General features: G+C 55.6%; 9 protein-coding genes across 9 annotated transcripts; 7 read left to right on the top strand and 2 right to left on the bottom strand.

The window, feature by feature from the left end:
- Positions 1–1,138: 1,138 nt before the first annotated feature.
- B0T26DRAFT_755178 (uncharacterized protein) lies at positions 1,139–1,820 on the top strand (the record flags this gene model as incomplete). The annotated part of the gene is made up of 3 exons (XM_060445923.1): positions 1,139–1,227; positions 1,301–1,417; positions 1,484–1,820. The coding sequence occupies 3 exons, from the start codon at positions 1,139–1,141 to the stop codon at positions 1,818–1,820; spliced, it is 543 nt and encodes a 180-aa protein (XP_060293360.1).
- A 668-nt stretch (positions 1,821–2,488) lies between these two features.
- Positions 2,489–3,115, top strand: B0T26DRAFT_755177 (uncharacterized protein; the record flags this gene model as incomplete). Its single annotated transcript, XM_060445922.1, has 1 exon — positions 2,489–3,115. One exon carries the CDS (start codon positions 2,489–2,491, stop codon positions 3,113–3,115), a length of 627 nt encoding a protein of 208 aa, XP_060293359.1.
- A 1,685-nt stretch (positions 3,116–4,800) lies between these two features.
- Positions 4,801–6,429, top strand: B0T26DRAFT_874982 (uncharacterized protein; the record flags this gene model as incomplete). The annotated part of the gene is made up of 2 exons (XM_060448052.1): positions 4,801–5,365; positions 6,233–6,429. 2 exons carry the CDS (start codon positions 4,801–4,803, stop codon positions 6,427–6,429), a joined length of 762 nt encoding a protein of 253 aa, XP_060293358.1.
- Positions 6,430–7,824: 1,395 nt separating this feature from the next.
- On the top strand, positions 7,825–9,065 carry B0T26DRAFT_755175 (uncharacterized protein; the record flags this gene model as incomplete). Its single annotated transcript, XM_060445921.1, has 6 exons — positions 7,825–7,985; positions 8,046–8,184; positions 8,267–8,542; positions 8,600–8,654; positions 8,713–8,838; positions 8,896–9,065. The coding sequence occupies 6 exons, from the start codon at positions 7,825–7,827 to the stop codon at positions 9,063–9,065; spliced, it is 927 nt and encodes a 308-aa protein (XP_060293357.1).
- A 466-nt stretch (positions 9,066–9,531) lies between these two features.
- Positions 9,532–11,261, bottom strand: B0T26DRAFT_755174 (heterokaryon incompatibility protein-domain-containing protein; the record flags this gene model as incomplete). The annotated part of the gene is made up of 2 exons (XM_060445920.1): positions 9,532–10,865; positions 10,934–11,261. The coding sequence occupies 2 exons, from the start codon at positions 11,259–11,261 to the stop codon at positions 9,532–9,534; spliced, it is 1,662 nt and encodes a 553-aa protein (XP_060293356.1).
- A 1,701-nt stretch (positions 11,262–12,962) lies between these two features.
- Positions 12,963–13,412, top strand: B0T26DRAFT_626729 (heterokaryon incompatibility; the record flags this gene model as incomplete). Its single annotated transcript, XM_060436190.1, has 1 exon — positions 12,963–13,412. A coding segment is annotated over one exon (450 nt), but the record flags the coding sequence as incomplete, so codon positions are not given.
- Positions 13,413–15,594: 2,182 nt separating this feature from the next.
- On the top strand, positions 15,595–15,921 carry B0T26DRAFT_596695 (uncharacterized protein; the record flags this gene model as incomplete). Its single annotated transcript, XM_060435623.1, has 1 exon — positions 15,595–15,921. A coding segment is annotated over one exon (327 nt), but the record flags the coding sequence as incomplete, so codon positions are not given.
- A 1,758-nt stretch (positions 15,922–17,679) lies between these two features.
- Positions 17,680–18,627, bottom strand: B0T26DRAFT_627430 (uncharacterized protein; the record flags this gene model as incomplete). The annotated part of the gene is made up of 1 exon (XM_060436206.1): positions 17,680–18,627. A coding segment is annotated over one exon (948 nt), but the record flags the coding sequence as incomplete, so codon positions are not given.
- Positions 18,628–21,444: 2,817 nt separating this feature from the next.
- B0T26DRAFT_755171 (uncharacterized protein) lies at positions 21,445–22,986 on the top strand (the record flags this gene model as incomplete). Its single annotated transcript, XM_060445919.1, has 7 exons — positions 21,445–21,512; positions 21,593–21,824; positions 21,885–21,935; positions 22,035–22,087; positions 22,159–22,384; positions 22,457–22,676; positions 22,802–22,986. 7 exons carry the CDS (start codon positions 21,445–21,447, stop codon positions 22,984–22,986), a joined length of 1,035 nt encoding a protein of 344 aa, XP_060293352.1.
- Positions 22,987–23,196: the final 210 nt, after the last annotated feature.

The raw sequence follows: 23,196 nt of genomic DNA, 5'->3' as shown, positions 1-23,196 counted from the left end.
CTCCTCACCATCTCGAACGCCTCTGGCTGCTACACAGTTTCTCAACTACAGTCCTAAGGTCCAAGACACTCTCGCCCTCTGGATTGGTTTAGGTCAAGTCCATGCTTCTCATTTTTTGGAACTACAACTTTCAGGCCGGCTCTCCAAGAGAGTCCTGCTCCTTGGGGTTAAACCCGGTAGTAAATAAGAAGAACCAGGTTATCTTTGAATACTATCCGGTACTATCCGGGAGGCCGGCGAGGCAAGGAAGATGCAGTCGCTGCGAGTGACACCGGTCCTGGCATCCTGTCACTGGTGGGACTCACATACAAGCAACACAATAGGCTCGTTGGGCGTAGTTATTCTTTCAAAAAAGAAAACACACCCGCTCGGTATTAATTACTAATATTAATTATGGTAAGATCTTAAACGGACGCTGAGTAATTGGAGTCCTAATGAATCTTACCATAATTGATAGTAGTTTACGATCTTACCATACTTTTTAGTAGTAATTGATGGCGACAGAGATTTAAAAGATAATAGCAGCTGAATCACAGCTTCTTCCCTCAATATGAGCCACACCGACCGCGGCAATGCGCAGCAGTGTTAATATCTGCAGGAGAGTCAATGGCCAGTGCCCCATTGCCAGACGGGCCACACCTGCGGCCAGCAGCTTTCTCCGTATTTCACGCGCGATCATCGAATGGCGTCGGCCGTTCCCGCCTCGCCAAGATCTTTAGCTGTAGGGCTGATGGCTGACCCCTGATCGGCTTTCGCCCAGAAAGACCAAGACCAACCTTGGCACGGCCACAACTTGAAAACTAGCGCTTTGGTTTGCCAACCCGGCCGTGCAGCATGGAGAAGCCCCGGCCTCTCGGTCTTGGCCTCAGGAGGAGATAAACCCCGTGCGTGTAATTGGCGTAAGAGTGATATTATTTGCCCCCGAAGGTCTAGACTCCTGCTTGGGTTAGGAATGAACCAGGAATTCAGGATAGGTAAGGACTGCGGGAGAGGGCGATCGAGGTTCGATCGTTGATCCCAAGGCATAGATATATATTTAGAGACCTGGGCAGCCCGTGGCCTGCACTGGCAATCAACAACCTCGGCCCTCGCTCGCCGTCCACTTCCTCTCACCACTTCCACCTCAGCAGCATACAAGATGTCTCGATCCCTTTTCCTCGCCGCCGCAGTCCTGATACTTGCGAGCGTCGCTTCGGCCGCGGTTGGGACCATCTGCCGCAACCAAGAGTATCGCCCCCCCGCCCCCCCCAAATAATTAACCCTCGAGCTTTTCAGTGCTGACGACACTCGCTTCTTGCAGTCCGTACATATCGTGCACTGTCTCAATCGTGCAGGCCGTGACTCCGCCGTGCGAGGCGAATAGCGACAAGGTCGCCGCGACGTCGTGCTGGTGCAGCACCCTGAGCCAGCACAAGAGGTAATAACACCTCCCCTCTCGGCATCATACTCGATAAATCAGGGTGCGCTGACGTATTCTTGCTAGCTGCTACGAGAAACTCTGCACGACAAGCGACAGCTTCATCGACATCTTCAACACCATGTTCAACTCCAAGGGCTGTCCTAACGCGCCCGCGCTCAAGACGCCCGTCTACACGACGCGCCCGCTGCAGACCAACGCGCCCGCCGCCACCACACCGGCAGCGACCGGGCAGACCCCAGCCGGAACGTCTGCCGGCGCGGCGAGCACGACCACGAGCAAGAGCGGCGCGGGAGCCCAGGGCGGGTCTGTCGTCTTCCGTGGAGCGGTGGGTGGTAACTTGGTGTTTCTAGCTGTTGCTGGCGTTGTTGGGAGCGTTGCGCTGTTTGGCGCCCTTCTTTGAGGTTGCTGCAGTCGTCGGGGGGCTGGAAGGACGGGTGAGGGGGGTTGCGTGAGAACGGGGGGGTTGCATGAGAACGGGGGGGGTTGCGTGAGAACGGGGGGGGTTGCGTGAGAACGGGGGGGGGGTTGCATGAGACTTTACATGTAACTAGGGAGTCAGTTGTTTGGTGGGAAAGTTGGTTGTAGAGAAATACATGTAACTAGGGAGTCAGTTGCTTGGTGGGAGAGTTGGTTGTAGAGAAAATAGAAAGCATATTCAGTTGAACTTTGAGTGTTGTTTCTCGGGCAACCTGCGTAACGAAGACCTGCTTCGTTAACGATGCATCGGGTCACTCATATCTTGACGGCCACTACTAACAGCGGATGACGACAAGAGATGCCCATGCGGTGTTACACGACATGGCAGCAGATCTCCACGTGACTCGATCTCTGCGGCGGCATATGTGGTGGCTGAGCAATGAGCACAGAGTGCCTGCATGACTGCCTTGCCACGTCTTTGGATGAACCGCATCTCTCGCTGACTGCGGCAATTCGGCCCATCTCCCAAACAAGAATAGTCCCGTCATTCTCGCCAAACCTCGATCTCATCCCCCTAAATTCTCGAGCAGGGGGCAGCACAGTGATACCCAACCCAGCAGCCAAGAGTCCCCAATCCCACCAACCCTCGCCATGACCACAGCGCGGGCAGAAGTCCTCGACGCCTTCTGCGTCCCAGACGATCCCATCTACAGCGCCAGCGCCAGCGCCAGCGCCAACGCGAGCGAGCCGGCGGCCGCACGGGACTGGTCACTGCGGCTCCGCGCGCCACTCAAGCCCGCTCTGCTGTGCCGCGACCCTGGCTTCGCCGAGTGGCGCGTCAACGCGCGCACCTACGGCCGCGCGGCCGCGCCCGGCGACTCCAGGTTCAGCTCCACCGTCCGCACGCTCGTCGGCGTGCACCCGCGCTTCCCGGCGCTGCTGCTCGACCCCGGCGGCACGGCGGAAGGCGACAAGCGCGTCCTGGGAGAGGCCGCGCTCGACTCGGACTCGCTGCCGGGCGGGGGTGCGGCGGGCGGTGCTGGGGGGCCTCTGCTGGATGCGGTGGAAGTCTTTTGTCTGCCGCTGCGCGACCAAGTGGATGCCGGCTTGGGGGGAGGTCAGGGAGGTGGACATGTCGTGTGTCTGCTGCTTGCCCCGCAGCACCCGGGCTCCACGTTGTATGTGCGCGTTGGGCTGGGGTTTGTCCAGGACACGGGGTGGTTTGGCGAGAAGGGAGACGGGTATGATGGGCAGCCGGTCGATTGTGACATTGTTTGAGGGAGGGGTGATTGGTTTGTTGGTTTTTCGGCTTTACTGGCATCGGCATCGCTGCTTTCTTTGTCCTCTGTGGTTGTTGTCCTGCCAAACATGGTGCTGCGTGGAAATCAAGGCTCGCAACAGTGTAAACAAATCAAACCGTGAGGTCCTATTTGCCTTACTTACCAAAAATGAGGGCATATTTGAATATAAAAAAGGCTGATTTGGCTTGACTTGTATATTTGACTTGGTTTGACTCGGAGCTGGAAAATATTAATTCGCTGCTAATTTAACAGGCAAAGCGGCTTGTTAATGGTGTCACTGGCTAAGCCCTGTCTCTGCAGGCCAATGACCAATTTGGCCATACTGAACAGCCTCTCGCAGTCCGCTGATATCGCCGGGGCCGCGAGAAGGTCGAAGGCCATTCGCGGTTACCTCGGAAAGCGGTCTTTGTTGTCAATCCACCAAGCTAGAATATCATCAACAGGCTTGACAGGCTCCTGAAGGTATTCCTGAAGCTCGTGTCTATTGTGTATGGCGCCGGGGGGTCATAGTAGTCGTGACCGGTAAGGTAGTCATTTGGCCGGTCGGGATTCCCGGCCGCTGGCTGCTCGGCGGCAACGTTGATATGGGTTAATGCGAGTCGAAGAACGCAGTTACTATAGCTACTATACTAGTGCCCTATTCTTCGGGAAGGTATTTATCAATCCACTTCTTCCTATGGCCAATCTAGTTAGTGACCGCTCCCTTAAATTCCTCGGCTAACGGCCTCAAAATAGGGACAACGCTTTGCGCCCGGGCGAAAGCAATAGTACGGAGGATTTCGAGCACATTCGAAAAAAAGCATATCCACTTCCTTCTTCGGGTTCAGTTTTTTATGAAGCTTGGGATACGAGAAAGGCGACGATGTGGCTGCCGAATTGTTCAGGGGACAGTCAGGGTAAAGGGAGCATATCCAGAAAAGCCCTTGGTCTGCTGCCCAGTCGTGCTCATCAACATAATAATACAGGTGCCGTACTCAGCGATCCACGACGACCTCTTCCCTTTCTTGTACAGCCACTTCTCCAGTATATATCGCGTGCCCCAAATAGTTACGTGAGGCTAGACATCGTATTGGTAGGTCGGGATCTTCGAATTTGACTGAGAAAATCGCTTTTCCGTACAGGGCTTTTTCGGGTTGACTTTTTCAGAGTTTTAGTGGTTGCAAGCTTTGCATTGGACCTTTTTTCCGGGCCTGTCAGGCAAATGCAGACTTTTCGCCCTGAAGATCCACTTTTCCAGAGAGCCGAACATTCTGTAGGGCCATATTCCAGGAAAAATGGCCTAATTACCAAGGCCCCACGTTAGCCAAATAAAAAAGGCATGCAAATCAAATGTGAAGCCTCGTGCAAAACATCGGCTTCTCTTTCAGACACAGCACAACCGTTCGGCTTCTCTTACAGACACAGCACGAACATTCGGCCTCTCTTCCAGACACAGCACGACCATTCGGTCGTTGTAATTATTCAGTCGATACGTTCCGCCAAGGACTCCCGAGGCGCCAGGACTATTTAAACCGAGTCTCCTACCGGTCTTTTTCATTTTCCACACGCGCGCCAGGAGTTTTTTCGGTACCAAACTTGCCAGGACTTTTACTAAAAGTCATTGCCATTTTTGTGGTAAGCATATTCCAATTTCCCTAAGCTGCCCTTAACGCTAAAGCCAACATGGCCTCGACCAACGCCACCTCCGCCGCCGACGCCACCCCCGCCGCCGACGCCGCCGACGCTGCCGACGCCAACAAGCCTTCTGAGCCTGTTGCGCGCGATGTTGCCCAATACCGGGACGACACCAAAACCTTCGAGCAGTGGCTCTTTTTGGTTACTGACGAGATTATCCGTGCGAACCCTACCAAAATGAAGCCTACGGGTCCCCATATCGGTGACCACACCACCCGTGACTGGGCTCCCCGGTCCCGTCTGGTTGTTCAGTTTCGGGAATCGGTGCCTTCGTACATCCTGCCGACCATCAACTCGGCTATCGAGACCCGAAAGAAGGTCTACGATTTATACAAGGCGACGGAGGGTAACACGACGCATGAGGACAGGCAACATCTGTTCTTCATTCAGTCCCTGACCACGAGCTTCAATATTCTCGGTGGACGCGAGTGGGTTAGGAAGCGGGAGGCTCGCAGGCAAGCTGCTGCTGCTGCTGCTGCTGCTTCCCAGGATGACGGCTGGACTGATGCCAGCATGGCCACAAAGAAGAGCCGGCACCACACCGGTGTGGGTCGTAAGTAACTCCTCATCGCCCCCACCCCAACATACCGCCTGACATGGAAGCACCCGTTCGCTAATCATTGCAGTATCAGCAGATGTCTTTTTCCTCTGTATCATCATTCCCCTACTTAGACTAGGAAAATACACGCACCTTCCTCCTGCACGAGAGGGAAGGGTGACCAAACAAAACTTGTCCTTATTTTCCCTTGGCTATGTGACTGATATGCGACTTGCATGAAATAATTAGAATTTTTCTAATTATGACTGGTATGGATAAAGAACTGGTCGTCTACTAAGAATAGTTGTCCTTGTAGCCGCTGGACTAAATTTGATCAACAAGATTCCCTCGCGGCAAATTGGCATGTGAACAATGTCGACGCACTTGATCGATGTCCACCGCTACGTCACAAAAATTATGGCATTGATGCCACCCTACTATGCTATGCTCCTACAACTAACCGTTTGGAGGGTGTTATAGGTTTGGAGGGTGCCTATAACACGACTTGTGTGTGTGTGTGTGTGTGTGTGTGTTCACCCCCAAACTTCCCAGAAGAACGTTCGAGAGTGACATTGACCAGAGGGCGCGTAGTAAGGGAGTAATTAATCACGCGGCGTGCAGAAACTCGGCCCCTTGCCAATCACAAGGGTAATGAAGGTCTTGGATCTTGAACACCATGCAATTATTAGTCTTTTTTCATTTATTTCTTCTCTTTGTCCATCAAAAAATAAAGGGGCAGTCTATTCGAACAGGAACAGCCGTCTTTTCGGATAGTAGTGTATAAAAGTGACTTTGCAGCTAAGGCGCTAAGCCATAGGCCTAGCTAAAATTGGATTTTTACATCTAAAAAGTCTAATTCTAATGGATGGCACGCTTCTTCAGATAGCCTGGCCGGCACTGAGCCCGTAATTGAAACTATCGCCAAATCTACTAAAAACTTCCAACTTCAACTATATTACCGTCTATATATCTACTTCTTGGGCTTCATCCTGGGCCCGGCCTTCAACGCCCACGGCGCGCAGGGCCCGAGGAGGCATTACAAAGGCTTCTACACGTGGTCCGGGAACCCGTCGCCCTAACCATGGCTTTGGCTATAGCTTCGAAACTCAAGAAAGCAGCGCTCTTAAAGATACACAGCCTACGCGGCCTACCCTATATACAAATGATGTTAAATGTGGTGCGTATACTGTATGCGGCTAATTGATCTGAAGTTGGTTGCGCTGGCTTCGTCCCAGGAATTCATGCTCTTAGTGCGAAAAGTGATTTTTCATGGGCAGATCCCTACCGCTTTGTACACTACTGTCCGGAAAGACGGTTGTTACTGTCCGAATAGACTGCCTCAAAATAAAAGAGGGATAAAAGAGGAACAAAGAAACATTTCCGAACGGCATAGGCAGCCTACGGTGCGCAATGTGACAGACACCGTGTGTCGGTCCAGCAGTGAAGTTAGATGGACCACAGATGCCACATTGCCTCTCGATGGAGTTCCAGTCTCCTCCTCTTCAGCCGGCTGTGTTCCTCGCAACAGACAGCTGGGAGCTGATGTGGTCCCTCCTCTTTCGTCGTAGCAACCCTGCAATAATTCAAGCGCGGCAGCTCCAAGGAGATAAGTTTCAGCCAGCCCGATATTTGGGAAGTAATTAAACTGAACTGTGATATCAAGTCGCAATAGGTTAGAAGGGGTGTTATTTCGGCCATCTGCCTCCTTCCTTGTCCATGCCCATGCGTCAGCACTGAAAATTACAGAGAGCCACCCATATGGGGCCATATCTACGGTGGCAGTCCTATCACCATGATAGGGGTTAGGAAGAATGTGCCGGCTATCTGGACTAGGGACGTTATGGTCAAGGACATTTGAAGGCTTGGAATGAGAGCCCGCGGAGTTTAGTTTCTCAATCTGGAAACTACGTTAAGCTTCACGGATGAGTTTCAATTTGGCAGCCAAGCATTTGAATAGCAACCAACCGGGTGGGGTTGTTGATGTCGTGATGTGTTGGCCGCGGGGGTGGCTAGCTGAGTTTCCAACAACAGCACGCCAAGCCTAGATATCTCACAGTGCCTCCGTTCGAGTGCAACATGGAGGCGTTGGATTTGTCTTGAAATGTGGAGGTGGTGACATTTTAGTGTCGTATTCCGCATTCGTGGCTAGCTGAATTCCCGCCAAGAGGAAGTCCGACTGGTTGAAGATGTCCAAGTCTGATTGGCTCGCCGCAACGGACTGCTCGAGGCAAGGCCGGCCGCAGAGCAGCGATGCTTGAACTTGCAAGGAGTGTTTGTGCGCTCAAAATGGCTTCAGGACTTGGCTCAGGGGCTCTCGCTGCTCGCTGGAAGCGGCTATATAAGATCTGTCTTGCCCAGTTGCACATTGTCTCGATCAACACACAAACACACCCGCACAAACTTCTGCACTTGACACCCAATTCACATTCCAAACCTTGACAGCTCACGTTCCCCGACACTCAACAACAGCCACAATGTTCAAGCTCGTGTCGAGTCGCGTGACGCCCTCGTACCGCGGCGTGGGGCCGCCCTTATCGCAGGTTGCATCGTACCCGCTGCTGCCAGCCGGAACGAAGCCCATCTTCAAGCTCAAAGAGGCGAGGGACTCGTTTGACGCTGACCGGGCCAAGCAGTTGTGAGTAGCCAATCCAGCGCTATAGGTAATTATTCCAACACTAACCACTGGCCAACGCAGCAAAGTTATCACGGCCCTCTTCAACTCCAAGGAGGCCGGCGAGTCGTGGCTCAAGATGCGCGACAACCCCGTGTTTGTGCACCTCGCGCGGTTCCCCGACGTCGCCAAGAACCTGTCGGTCCTGAAGGAGTACATGAAGGTCCGTACCCACCTTACGGCCCAGACTAAACCCCCAGCGAAGAGTCTTGTGAAACTGACTTGCCGCCGCGCCTGACTAACAGAACAACTACTTTTGGGTGCGCGAAGAGATCGAGGGCCGGCAGGGGCGCATCGAAACCATCCCGGCCGACGAGCTGGGCACCAAGCTGTACGAGCAGCAGCGGCTCGACAAGTACAAGTCGTACATCTCGGGGCCCTACGCCGACTACCTGCGCAAGCTCGAACTCGACCCCATGGCACCGTCGCAGCCCGACGAGGCCACCAAGGCCTACGCCGCGCTGCTCAAGGAGCCGAAGACTTACATCGAGGCCACCGTGGTCCGCGCCGCGTGCGCCGTGGTGAGTTGTCACTGTTAATTACCCAGAGGGCCCCGGAAATGTGCTCATGCGTGGCAGGGCTGGTCGATGGCGCTCCGCCGCATCCTCGACGACAACTACACGGTCAAGAAAGGTGCGCCCCCTCGCCCCCTCGCCCCTGTTCTCAAAACACCCCACTGACTCCCTCCCAGGCCCCTTCTACGAGGGAATCATGCTCGAGAACGTGACCGACTCGTTCACGTACTTCAAGGACACCGGCGAGGAGGCCGTTGAGTACGTCACCACGGGCTACTCGGGCACCGCGCGCCGACTCTCTGGTACGTCGCTGACAAGAACCACTGGCTGGCTCAATGGGCTGATCACTCCTGGGATAGAACAAATCGACGGCCGCCTCCTCGGCCCCGACGGCGTCATTGTCTGGGACGAGCCCACGCGCAAGCGCCTCGCCGACCTGACGCGCCGCGCCCTCGACGCTGAGTACAACATGTTCCTGGCCTCGTGGGTCAAGGTCTATGGCGCCGTCCCTGTGCCTCCCAAGGTTTAAAGTGTGGGTTTGTTGGCTCTTGCTTGTCTGGTTCTTTCGTTCTGCCTAGTTTGGTGCAACGATCTCAGTGCGTCGATCCCAGTGCGTTGATCTCAGCGCGTTGGTCTCAGTATGTCCCGCTCAGTTCGTTGATCTCCGTTTGATCATCTCAGTTTATTGATCTCGGTTTGTTGATCTCAGCTCGGTGGCCTCAATTGGTCGATCTCAGTTCTCAGTTGAGTTGCTTTTGTCTTGTTCGATCTCATCTTTCTTCAAAGTATCTTCCTTCAAAGTATCTCGGTAGTCGATGGCAGCTGCCCAGTTTCCAGCCAAGTTAGCTCTATCCATTCACTCGTTACGACTTTCCAGACCGTAGCACGTGAGTGCACGCTACATTGAAGTGAAAGTCTAGAAGGTCTGTTTCGAGTACAGAGAGCGTCTAGCACCCGGCAATACTAACAGCGTAACTGTCCCACAACACCACACGTCAAGAACTCGCCGGCTGGTGCGGCTCCCTCAAGGTGGGCACATATCGCACGCGGACCTTACCGACCGACGCCCAGCTCCACGACGGCGCGACGCGGCGCCGCGTGTCAGCATCATTGACCTCGCGCTTGTCATTGACGGCCACGTACCACGCCAGCCCGGACACCAGGTCCTCCCTCCACAGGCCCGCTAGGTACGAGGTGCCGTGGCCCTGCGCGAACATGGCCGACAGCCGGCCCAGCGCCTGCAGCGTGTCGCCGGCGTTGGTCAGCTGCTTGTCGCTGTACTCCTCGACCAGCGCGTACCACGCGTCGAAGTGATTGGCGCGCTGCCGCGGCAGCCTCCCACCATCTGCAGACTCAGACGCCAGCATCTCCTGCGGCGCGAACAGCCGCATGCGCATGGCCTCGACGTTGCCCATGACCCTGCCGCGCTCGCGTGCCAGCGCGCCATCGCTCGCCAGCGCGGCAAAAGCCAGGGGCACACGCCGCGGCCGCGGGACCGGCAGCGTCTCGCGCGCCGTCATCTGCATGCACTCCCAGGCGATCTGGGCGCCGGCGAACACGAGCGCGCGCGACGACAGCACCTCCTCCTGGAGGACCCAGCCGCGCGCAGCAAGAAAATCGGGCCCGTTGGCGACGCCGGCGAGGGTCGCGGCGCGAGCGACAGTAAAGCCAGGCCCCGACACGACGATGCTTACCTTGCACGGCCGCAGCACACCCCCACTCCCAGCCGAGGGCAAGGCAAACAGCCCGGCGTGTGCGCTGGCGGCGCCCTGCGCGGCCAGCGTCATCTCGGCGCAGCGGTACACGTCGCCCATGCGGGCCAGCTCGCGCGCCACGTCGGCGCCGTCGTCCTGCACGATGCACAGCGCGTCGATCCACAGCCACCCGTACCCCAGCGCGCGCGCCGCGTGCGCCGCGTCGCGGAACGTGCGGGGCAGGGCCGATGCTGAGATTCCGGCTGCCCGGTGCGCCGCCACGTTGTCGCGCAGCGTCAGGAAGCGCGCGCCCGCGCCCCACGCGTAGCTCAGCGCCACGTACGGCGTGGTGGATGTGCGGGTCGTTGCAGTAGCGGCAGCTGCTCCTGTAGGGCTGGTTTCGACCAGCAACAGCCGGTCGGGGTCTGTCACGTCCAGCAAGCGCGTGGGCAGCGAGGCTGGTGGCGACGAGCCTGCGCTGGCGAGCCTGCACGCGCTGTGGCTGCGCAGGCACTCGTCCCGCCAGAGCCGAGCGAGTTGGGTGTTGACTACGGGGCTGTAGATGGTGACACCTGATTGCTGCGCGGCCGACTGGCAGGCGCGGGCATGCTCTTCAAGCGCAGTGGCATACGCCTCTGTTGTTTGCACACGTTGAGGTTAGTAGGCAGATTTCACGACACGGCATGTGGTTGAAGTGCCGCACCTGGAAGCTCCCGAATCTCATCCAAGATGGCGTTGCCGAGCCTGCTGATGATGCCGACGGACCGCAGGCCATTGGCCACGGCAGCCCGTCCGCCAGAGACGCTGAACCGCAGCACGACATATGCGCCGAGCTCGTCGCAAACGTGGCTGGCCGTCTCGACGTCGCCCAGCTGCGAGCGCACCAGGCTGCAGAAGCGGCATCCGTCGGCGATTGCGTCAAGCAGCGATTGTCTCGTTGTGTGGAGAATGTATGTCGTTGCCCTGGCCAGCAGCGGGTGCGACGAGGCGGGTGTTTGGAAATGAATGCCCTGGCAGCTGGCGCAGAGCATCGTGGCGTTTGCCGCCGCTTGAGCCTCATATGGCGTGACGAGTTTCCGGGGTAGGTCTGAGTAATTACATAGAATCTAAGAAGTGAAGTGAAGGTGGGTGCAGCACTATAATTACATTTGCACTGCAATTTTAGGTTCATGGAGCCTGAGGCATCAACTTTCCGGGTGCGTGACCTTTGTGGCTAACAGCATATCTGTACGAACCCTTAACATGTTGCCCAAAATGGTGTTATAGTCCTAGGTAGATACAAACCCCTCTTCAGACGAGCGGTTGGACATGGATGTTCAGCACCTGGCGAAGAGCACTTTATTCTTGGCGTTTGCCCCCACTTGCCTAGTTGAGGAACATCCCCCGAGGGCTGCCGCCTTCGTTGACGCTAAAATTGCAGTGCAAGTGCAGAGCCGCCACACTGGGCAAGCCGCAGTGCATGCAACGCTACCTAGGATTGTTTGGGAAATGCGGTGAACATACGAGAACACTAGGAAGGCAGCATCTGCAGCATCTGCAGCTCCAGCTCCTGTATTTACACTACAATTTTAGCATCCACGAAGGGTAGGTAGCTAAGTACGTACAGAAGAGCCTCAGGCATCAAACTTTCTACACTTTACTCACACAGCAAGAGGCGCGCATCCACGAAGTCACCAACGACGAGACATCGGCAAAGCAAGCCGAGTCCGCTGCCGACGACGTGACGCCAGCTAAACAGACGCAACAAAAGCCGGCCTCGACAGATGGAGTTACCTTTTGTATCCAGTTCCAGAATCTCAGCTGGTCTCAATAATTAGCAACGCGCTTCTCTTCGGTCGGCCTGAAAGTCGGTCTTCTGTTTGTGCACAGGTGCTCATGTTGCACAAAGAACTTCATCACGTCCGATGTTATTGAGCGTCTTTCACCTTGTATCACCCACTTTCGTTTCTAGGTTGGAAGGTGGCAGGATCAAAAAAATTAGTGGCAAGAATGACTGGCTGTAAACCATCACATTCTGCCTCACTTGTGACTGCTGCCCAATACCTGGCTCGGTCAGGCTGGCGGCCTGGCCTTCCCGACTAGCTCAAAATGCAAGTGCCTTGCCCGCTTCTCTCCGCAACAGCCGGCGAAACATAACTCTTTCATTGGGCATATGATGGGCAAAATAGCCGAGCCCAACCGCAGAGCGGTCCGCCCACCAACGAAACGTAGGACGCCTCCGTTCAGCGCAGCATGTCTTGCTATTGGCAAACTTAATGAAGACGTAGGTTCTCAGTTTGCTCCTCATTTTTGGCTCCTCACCGCCTCCCTTATCCAAGGGGGTTGCAAATAGCCAAGGCAGAGAGCTGAGTAGACCAATGCAGATTTCTTTGCACCAACTCCAAATTTAGCGGAAGACTAGGAAAAGCCGCACACAGAAGCACCTGGTTATGAGACATGAATCCCGCATTTGGATCGCACAATAGCGATCAGCCGACCATAAAGGCATACTCCCCCACTTTTAGCCCTTCTTGAAGCAGTCTATATTACTTCCCCGGCCACCATTTACGGGCATGGCTTCCGCCACCACTGGACCGAAAGACAGCTATGCCAAACCCGCATCAGCCGGGAGCGCCTACACACCTCTCGACGCAGCCGAAAAACAGATTCGGGTTCTGCGCATCTTTCCCGCGCTTCAGTTCGAGTCCGACATCCACGCCACCCTGCACATCGTCTCCCTTGGCGGCACATAGCTCCCCTTCTACACGGCTCTCTCATACTGCTGGGGCGACCCGGGCATCACTCGACCCATCGCGCTCGACGGAAAAGAGCGGCATGTCACCGTCAGCCTCGAGACGGCCGTCCGGCATCTCCGAAAGACGGACAGCGAGTTCATCGTCTGGGCGGATGCAGTATGCATCAACCAGGAGGATGCCGCGGAGCGAGCCTCGCAGGTGCAGATGATGGCCGACATTTACCGGAGCGCGTCGTCGGTCGTCGTGTGGCTCGGCGAAGCGGGCGACAACAGTGACGTGGCCATGGACACGTGCGTGAAGTGGGGTGGCGGCAGCAAAGACGACCCCGCCGCCTCCCACCGCATCTTCGAGAACGTGATCGAGCCGGTCGACCGGCAGACCTGGCAGGCCGTCCGCAGCCTCTTCCAGCGGCCGTACTGGCGCCGGCTGTGGATCTACCAGGAAGTCAAGCTCGCGCGCGCCATCGTCGTCAAGTGCGGGCCGAAGGAGATGTCCTGGGACAGCTTCGCGGGGCTGATCGAGGCCGACTACCAGATCCACCGCAAGGGCGTCATCCTCGAGCAGTCGCTGACGCGCGAGAGCTGGGACCTTGTGAGCAGCCGCGGGCTGAACGTCTTGAGCCTCTTCTTCAGCAGAGAGCGGGAGACCAAGCAGGACCGAGACTTTTTCGTTCTCCTACGCGACACGGCCGACCAGGACTGCAGCGAGCCCAAGGACCGCATGTACGCCATCTTGAGCCTCGCTGAGGATGCACATCGCTACCCTGCGCCCGACTACCGCCCCTCGGTCGGTTTTGCTGACGTGTATATGGAGTACGCTAGGATCTACATCCGCACGACGGGCTGCTTGGACGTGTTGAACGAGGCGGCAAGTCGGCTGTACGACCAGAAGCCCAACTGGGGCGACTTGCCTTCCTGGGCCCCGGACTGGAGGGTCAAGAGACGGTGCGAGATGCTCCGACGCAACACAAAAGGGGTAGTCGACTTTTATCACGCCTCGAGACTCTACAGGATCGGCCTCGGAAATAAGGCCATACCGGGAACCGATGGGGACGATCGTGTTGCGCCGGAAATACCCGTGCCCCAGCACATGCCCGTCATCCGCCCGCTCGGCGTCAAGTGCGACCAGATATCCAAAGTGGCGCAGCTTCCGCTCTTGGACATGGACTATGTCAGCATCATCGAGTTCATCGGGAGGGGGGTCGGCGGGGCCCATCCGACCGGCCTACCCATCTTCAACGTCTTGTTCCGAACTTCCCTCCTCGGGCTGTCGCCAACCACGCACAAGCAGTTGACTACCGTGGATTTTACCGCCAGCTTCGGAAAGGGTTTTCTACTGCAAGTGGCATGTGACTTTGTCTTTCTGCGTGAGGTACCCTCCCAGGACATACAGCCGGCCGCCGATTCGGGATTCGGCCTAATGAAGATCGAGCAGTACGAGCTCTCCAACCCCGGATTCAACCTGGACTTTGACTTTCTGGGCCCCCAAGAGGATGTAGCCGACGAGAAGGACCAGAGCTTCGCTACCTTCCGCGCTTTCATGGCGGCCACGGCAGACGAAATGCGCAGCCAGCTGCGGGCCTGGGGCTGTGGTTTCCAGCTGGACCAGTGGCGGAAGCTGGCCCGCGATAGCGTGGCCGGCCGCACCCTGTTCGTCACCAGGTATGGGTACATTGGCCTCGCCACGAACGCCGGCGTCAGGGCCAGCGACACCGTGGCCGTGCTGTACGGCGGCAAGACGCCCTTCGTTCTGCGACCGGCGGGCCCGACGGGAGCGTCGGATGAGACCGAGGCCAGGGAGAGACACCGTCTAGTGAGCGATGCGTACGTTGACGGCTTGATGCGGGGCGAGGCGGTCGAGAGGCAGGACTGCTGGATGCGCGATAATCCCGATGAACCTGCCCTCAGAGAATTTTGCATATTAATGAGTATGAAGTGCTAACTGCAGGTTTGGAGATTTGAGACACAGACTTGGGACATTGCTCATCTCGCGCACTTGCGGCTCATCATGGCGAGGGTATCGAACCGGGGTTAAAGCATTATGAACGACTAGGAAGCGATTTCTACCTGTCGACCATCTCAGGATGCAAGTGGTGCACAGTTATCAGCAATGGTGTCTTGACGAGCCTGCATCTGGACTACTGGTATGACCGCTGGAATGGGAGCCAATCTGATACTGTGGACGGGGACACTAGCCATGCTGGCACAGAGGAGAGTTCTAGAAGCAGCGGGTCTAGTGAAGAAGTTAATCTTGACCCGGGGCTTCTCACTCTTGATGCTCTAAATTGCCAGGTGGTTCTCAAGGTTCGAGTTCAATTTCCCAGTACCAGCAATCATCCAATGCACCCTGCCACATTTGACCTCGTTACTGTCTCAGTTGAGGTTACTCTCAACGGAGAGAGTGATGACAAAAGAAACAGCCAAATCAGTGAACTATCAGGAAATGAAGCGGTGGATCTAACTTTCGAAATTCTGGACCCAACTTGTAGGTTCCGTATTCGGTTCTTGGTATAGTTGTGCTGACATCAGTAGCATGCCAAAAGCACGATGCAGCGCACCAGGCCGCGTTTCCGCCCAAAGCACATGCCATCTCAGACATGGAACTGAAGTCCTGGGTTACGGAAGCCGGCGAGTGGCTAGGAGGCTGCAGGGAGAGCCACGAGTTGTGTAGAGACCACCAACGACCGTTCATGCCAACTCGGCTTCTGGAGCTCGACGGTCCCTTGCGTCTGTTTACGGGCGAGATTTCCACTGTAGCACTCCCATACGCAGCGTTGAGCTACGTGTGGGGTTTTACTCAAAGCCACGTCCTAACAGCCAGCACGCTAGCAGCGAAGACAGCGGGTATTGATCAGACTCAGCTGCCCAAGACAATCCAGGACGCCATCGAAATAGCACGGAAGTTAGGATTTTCTTATCTTTGGGTTGACTCTCTGTGCATCCTACTGGACACTCCAGGAGCGCGCGCTATCAACTCGAGCCCTGATTTTCGCGCACGACGGGCCGAAGTGGGCCTACCACGAGGCACAAACTAACCCGAGCACCAGTTTCTCCGCCGATCCCTCACCGTCGCTTGCCGTCCTCTCGTTTACGCCACCACCCGAAGCCCTCGACCTACAAGACACCGCCCTGTGGCACCGACGCACCTGGCTTGAATTGCGGAATGAATACACGGGCCGCATGCTGAGTGTGGCGTCGGACAGGCTGCCTGCGATCCAGGGCATTGCAGACGAGATTGCAGCGCACGCCGGGTGGCGATATCTAGCGCGTGCCGGGCTCTGGAAAGAATATCTGTTTTTGGATTTGCATTGGCATCGAGACCTGGCTTCTCGCGGTAATGGGCAACTTGGTGCCGCGAGTCCAGACCCCGAACTGAGCGCGCCACTGAATGCGCTGCTACCACGGCCAGATTATAAGAACGCGTGTCCTCCGCCGACCTGGAGTTGGGCGAGCGTGGGCGGTGCCGTAGTGGATGCCGACGACGAGGGTGATTTAAGGAGGCCGTTTTATTTTCGGATCATCCGTTGTGATGAGGGTGCTAAGAACTTGGTAGTCGAAGGGTTGATAAAGGATTTAACGTGGAGGGATGCTGGTAGTGAGGACTTGACTGATGGGTTTCTGTTGAATGTTCAGGGCCCAATGGAGCCTAGCGAGGAGAAAATCAGGCAAGAGTGGATTGTGGGGGAGGCAACACTCGACGCCTCGGACACTGGTGTTCTCTTTGGTTCCAAGGTCAAGTGCCTGACCATGAGCCGGCTAGAGTATGAGAATCGCACGACGCTACCCGTGGAGGGCTTACTACTGCAGCCTCGCAAAGATAGTCGCTGGGAGAGCGGGCCATATTGTAGGGTTGGTTTTTTTTCGCGTTTATAGCTCCACGCTCGTTGATGGTTTAGAGATGCAGGCTATCGCCATCATCTAACATATCACAAACTTCACATTCACCGAATTCGGGGAATAATTATCTAGGTGTCTTTGATCTTTGCTGTCTTATGACCCACCCGAGATTGGTGACAACCACTCACTATTACTGATTAGCAGACTCTGAGGGAGTAGAGGGGTTCTCGTGGCCTGTGTGCCTACTCCCCTCGTTGCGCTCCAATCGTACCCGGCAAAAGTTGCAGAAATTGTCCATCATTTTTTTGTGGTAATATGGCTGAGCAGAACATTCAGGTTAGTATCCTGCGCAGGTAGTATGAGATTTACCTGACACAATCGCAGTGATGCTTCGACTAAAGGGGCTGAAGCCATCCTTCACAGCCCAGGCGATGCAGACTCTGCAGCAACCTCATAATTGATGAGGACGAGCCACTCGGCATAGGACTCCACGGAGCGCGCTATATCTCGTACCTTGAGGAGAGTCATAAGAGTAGGTATCGGTTCTGCGGCTTCCTACCAGAGATTTAGTACCTTCTCGGCACCTTTATACGGTGGACTTCATCGGTAATAGTTACTCAGGCTACTACGAACACCTGACCTTTGAAAGCCTCAAGATCAGTAATTCCACTTATCCGACGTCCAAGGGGAAGTGTATCGTCGTCCGGCCGTTCCAAGTATGGCATAAGTCGCTCGAGATATATCGAGAGCAGTATTTGGCAAGGACTTTTGTATGAACTGCTTACGTTTTCGAAGGACTGCCGTAGGAATCGATACCTAATCTCGTTAACTCGTATTCATCTCACCGCATCCTCACCACCACCTCGGTTCATCGCCTCCTCCACCGATCGTCTTATGACGACATCATGATCCGACTTTGGGCTCCATCCCAGCCTCTTCCTTGCCTTGTCCGTGCTATACGTATGATCCTCCGTCGTCCAGGTGAGGGTGGTATAGCTCAAACTCACCGGGAGCTGGGCCTGACCCGCGGTGCACAGCCAAAACCCCCAGGCGATCAATCCGTACACGATCCTGACCAGCCACGTGGGAACCGTCCACACCTCGTCCGTAACTGGGCGCCCGCGGGCTGCGGCCCAGAACAGCATGGTGTGGTACCAGAACAACACTGGCTCCGGCTCGGCAATGTTAAACGCCTCGCCATGTATTTTCCCGTTGGCGCGGGCGGGGTCCAACAGGGCTTTGGCGGCGAGAATATGGGCCGCAGCGGCATTGTCGCTCGACACCACTGAGCAGAGGTTCGTGCCGTTGCCGAGGCGCACGAGCGGGCCGCCGCCGGCGCTGAGAGCAAGTAGCGCGGGCAGCTGCTGGCTGCATCGGGAACCGTACATGTGCGCGATGCGCAGGGAGACGATGCGGAGTCCGCGGGGGTCGTTGCTGCGCGCCGCAGCGTCAAGCACGGCGGTGTCGGCAATGGCTTTGGTGCGCGCGTATTCCTCGAAAGAGCTGGGCGGGAACAACGGGTGCGTCTCGGGGGTATTGACGTGTGGCGGGCCCTCGTAGATGTCGACAGTGGAGCAGTGCACGAAGGCCTTCACCGAGGGGGAGGCGGCGGCGAGAGCCAGAAGGGAGCGCGTGCCCTCGACATTGGTGTGGTAGAAATCGGACCGCGGGCCGGTAGGGAAGGACGCGTTTGGAGACGCGAGGTGGAATACGACAGTGGGCGTGATTTGCTTGAGCAGCTGTTCCAGGAGGCTGTGATCGGTGATGGTGCCGACCGTGTAGTGCGCGCCACTGTGACGGTTCTTGTCGACGACGCGGTCCACCACGTGGACTTCACCCACTTCGAAATCGTCCAAGAGCTGACGGACGAGGGCATATCCTAGGAATCCGCACCCACCAGTGACGAGGACGGTGCCCAGAAGCGGCAACTTTACATCCGCTGGCATTGCTGTTTTACCATGGAGATACTTTCGCGGCTACGTCGGGATATGAAAGCCGTGGGGAAACAGGAAAGTTGAGATAAACCCAGTGTTGGGCCTGGATGAGCTTTTGAGTCCAAGTGCGGATTACAGTACATACCTGGCAAATTGATGCCTGTCAGTGCCCAGCGGCTCGAGTCCGAGCTGGCTCCGAAGCAACCAATCGGCGTCAAGGTGCGTCGCAAGGCCCCTGTAAAATGGATCCGCCCGTCCAAGCTTGGATTAGAATTGAATGAATTCTTTACAACTCAGCCCCTGTTCGTTTTTTTAGCGTTCAATTTCTCGCTGTATGGTAGGGGTTAGCTCCGCCGAAACTATGACGAAGCGATAAGTATGCCTGACAAGAAACAAATAGAATTTCCGGGCCAATATGTTCCGGGCCAATATGTCCTAGAAAACTAGCCTTTAACTCCTTTTCAATCGACTCCTCGTTTTCGGACTCTAACTATTCAGACCACAGAAGCCGTCGCCAACTTGAAAGCATCCACAGATACCTGGAGGTTGTCAAGTAACTCAGTCCAATTCTAGCCCCGAATTTGTCCAACTTCAAACACAACCCACGCTCCCATTCTTGCCGTCTCCCGCAAGTTTGTCAGATGCTACCACACAGGCATGCCCCCGGGCCGACAATCCGTTGCAGGGTGAGTGAATCACCAGGATAAATGGCGCACAATATTACTAACTTGTGCGGTTATACAGCGACCATTGATACCTGGAAGCGACCAATTCTCTGGCCCAACGTACCGAGATATCCACCAGCACGCCTAGTAATTGTCCTCCAGAACGTCCAGAGCAGTTATTATTGTTGAACTGCGTGCCTGGCAGGCCCGTGAGAGAGCACCTGTACAGGGTGCTACAGTAGGCTCGGTACTGTAGCTGACGGAGCGGAAGCGGTAGCGAAGGCGGGGAGCCAAGTGCAGGGTAGGTTGACGGGTTCTGCAGGGCAGACTGTAGGGAACTGTGCCCTGTAGAACTGTGCCCTGTAGTCCAGTACAACAGTGGCTTGTGTAAGGCACCGAGTGAAGCAGGTTGAATGCTACAGGCCTGCTACTTAGACTGTGAGGACTCTGCTCAGCGGTCTACCTCGTGGGCTGCAGGGAACTCTGCCCTGCAGTCAGGGTCTTCGGGGGGCAACAGAAGGTGCTGGATAAGACTGAGAAGAGCTGTATTATAGAGAGACTATAGTACAAAGAGTGGTGAGTGCGTTGCTTGCTTGCTTGCTTGCTTGGAAGAATATCTATCCAAGGGAAAGGACAGGCCTTAATATAGACCTAAGGCAGGCCCTCTAGAAGGTTCTAGAGGTCTACAAGCTACGTAAGTGGCCCTGTACTCGACAGTCTTCTAGTGGGCTTGTCTTACGTACGCCTAGGCTTGTAGGAGGTTCGAAAACGAGCTGTGGAGCTTAGTTAACAATTTGGGCATGTGCTCATAACACTAACCACAACAACACAGCCACTATAGTGTCTTACACCTTAGGACCCTACAACCCCGGTAACTAGCCATACTTTAACAAAAGACAAGACGGGAGTTATAGATAGGGATCCTAAAACTGGGATTAGTTCAGATACGGTAAGTATAGCCAGGACATCCCTGGGACTCACTTCGGCGCAGGGTAATTTCAGTACGCCTCAGCTTTTGCTCAGGTTCCAAGCCCAATACGGATTTGGCCAAAAAACGTTGTCGGGATGACTGTAGAGGTACGGTACAAGGTATACGTACGAATAGGGTGGGCGCCCCGATCAATTTCCTCGAAAAAGGATGATACCAGGTACCCGGGCGCTTCGGGGCGCTTCGGGCTGTACTGCAATTTTAACATCCAAGGAGGGTACTGAGGAGCCTGAGGCATCAAGATTTTGGGTAGGTATCCCAAAAGACTGTCACTGGCACACTGCTCACCATTGTCATGGCCGTTTCTAGCTCTCGGCAGCCGCCGCCAAGGCGCTTGCCAATAGTCTTGGCCGCTCTTGCCTGCGCGCCAGCCCAACGACTGCAATACGTTGGACACTCCAGCACTGGTAAAAGCCACTTTCTGCACCTCGGCTTTCAGCTGGCTTGTTTGGGCAATCCTCTTCATGTGCCCGCAGAACAACCCGCTTCAGGCCTAAGTCTCAGCCTGAACTCGATGCGTTACTAACATGGAACTGCCGCGATTCCTCGTCTCTCGCGACCTTTATCCTGCCACTGCTGTGTGTGGTTATTGTTTGACTTTTGACAAAGAAGTTGTTCACCATGTGCGACACGGTTTTCGGCTTTGGCGAGGGCTACGGCTACTATCTTGAACGTCCCAGCCGGCGTTGTTTGTACGTTCGGAATCTCCCAATCAGGTGTCAGCTGCATCGGGTCTTGAACCCAGTGGCGTCCTTGGTACATCTGAGCCTGAAACAATCACATCCCCGACCATTGGCCTTGTCGGCGCTTACGCTCGGCTCTGGCTCAACTAAGCTCCGCGGCCTAGGCTCAGCCGTAGAAGAAGAGTCTCTCCGACGCGACCAGAGCCTCGTCCTCGACAACCGCCCATGCGCGATTTTCGTCAGATATCTCGGTTTGTTGTCTTTGCTATCGAAATATTCACTTCGAGCCGCGCCTTTGCAATGGTAAGAAACCCCGTAGCCTGATGTATCTTGAGGGAGGGCGGAAGGCAGCGCAGCGCGACTGCATGCTAAGATGCCGCAAACTCTAACCGAAGTTGCTGCTGGGACGGGGAAGGATGGTAATGGGACCCCCGCGATCGAGTAGGTTCAAATCTGTTCAGTCCCCTCCCATCCTGACGGCGAGATTCTAAAGTACTGTCTGACGCCAAGTCGCCTAATAGCATTGTCGCGGTCCATGGTCTGAATCCGAAAGCGAAGTCCAACCACGCGTGGCGGACCTGGACGACGAATTCTGATCGGCTGTGGCTTCGGGATGATTTACCGGAAGCCTTCCCCGACGCTCGCGCTCTCATATACCAGTACGACTCCGTACCGGTTCTCATGAGCACGAAGACCCGGCTGGTGCAGCAAGCTACCGATCTGCTATACTGCATAGATATGGAGCGGGATACTGTCAGTCACCATCTCTTGGCGACGCGAGGGCTCGGTCATGGTCCGCTTACTTGTGCCTAGTGCCCTACCAGGCCGCTCATTTTCGTGGCGCACAGCTTGGGTGGAATACTGGTAAAGCATGTCAGGGGCTACCTTAACTACCCAGGTACTTAGGGTACCTGGGCACTGCGTGCTGCATTACGTGAGGATCAAGACTAAGAGTAGAGCTAGGCCTTGGTGAACGCCGCCAACAACCCCGAGTACACGGCCATAAAGCAATCAACGTAAGAACTTGTGTCTTCAACCGAATTGGGCAAACTATTATAGCAATTTACCCGGGCTCACATCCAGCTAGGCGCGGTCTTGCTTTCTTTGGCACGCCCCACGCAGGCGGCAACGAGACGCTGGTCTCTTTTGGGAGCAAATGCGCCGTCGTTGTCAACTTCGTCAATCACTCGAGCGCTAACGACCTCGTGGGTGCCGTCAAGCGCGGCTCCCAATATGCTGACACGCTAGCTGAGAGCTGGAAGCATCAGCTGACCGACTACCGCATCGTCTCCTTTTATGAAGGCATCGGAAATGTCAGTGCAAACGCCCCGTCCTGAACGCCCTCACCAGCTTTTAGCCCTCCCGTACTAAAAGTCCTTGCCAAGATTGTTCCCCGGGACTCGGCCGTCCTTGGAATGCCCGGTCTCGTCGAGACGGTGGCCCGCATTGATGCGGATCACTCCAACATCTGTCGCTTTGACACGAGCGTCCCGGAGGATATGAATAATTACAAGAAGGTCCAGCACGGACTCGGCAAAATTTGCCAGGCCGCTCTAAGGCTGCCGCCGTTTACACCGGCTGCTCAGGCATCTAATACTCAGACAAGTGAGTGAGGTAGAGGAGGGATGCGGGAGGGGAGGTGACTGTACTGTTACAGTATCTGGATCCAGGGATCCCACTTCTGGCGATATCTATTCCATGACGCTCAACTGACCATTGGTTTCGCTCAGATAATGTGGCACGGGATGATATCATGGTCGCTTCAATGGACCTTCGGCATCGTAGCACAAACGGCAGTGAAACCGAGGAGCAAATCCCCAAACTGCTCAACGCCATGTCTGTGCTTCGGCTCGTGGCAAGACACAGCACCGGCGATGATGCCATGCCCAGACCAGACCAGCAGCTTTTTGACTAATCTCAGATGCTACCTCAGTTCCTTCGTTCCTTTAACCACTTCGACTACAAAGCAGCGTTTGAGGAAATCAGCCAGTTGAAATACCCTTATACATGTGTTGGAATTTGTCAAGCAGAAGGGCCTCGAAGGTTCTAGATAGAGACTTCGCCACCCACTTCGCCACCACAATAGTAGTATAAGAACGGGCTTTCTGGCACTGCCAGAAAGCTA

Source organism: Lasiosphaeria miniovina (assembly GCF_030549165.1).
Source record: "Lasiosphaeria miniovina strain SMH2392-1A chromosome Unknown B0T26scaffold_6, whole genome shotgun sequence".
Classification (NCBI taxonomy): Eukaryota; Fungi; Ascomycota; class Sordariomycetes; order Sordariales; family Lasiosphaeriaceae; genus Lasiosphaeria; species Lasiosphaeria miniovina.
Note: the sequence above shows the minus strand (reverse complement) of the source record. Positions and strands in the feature narration are given on the sequence as shown.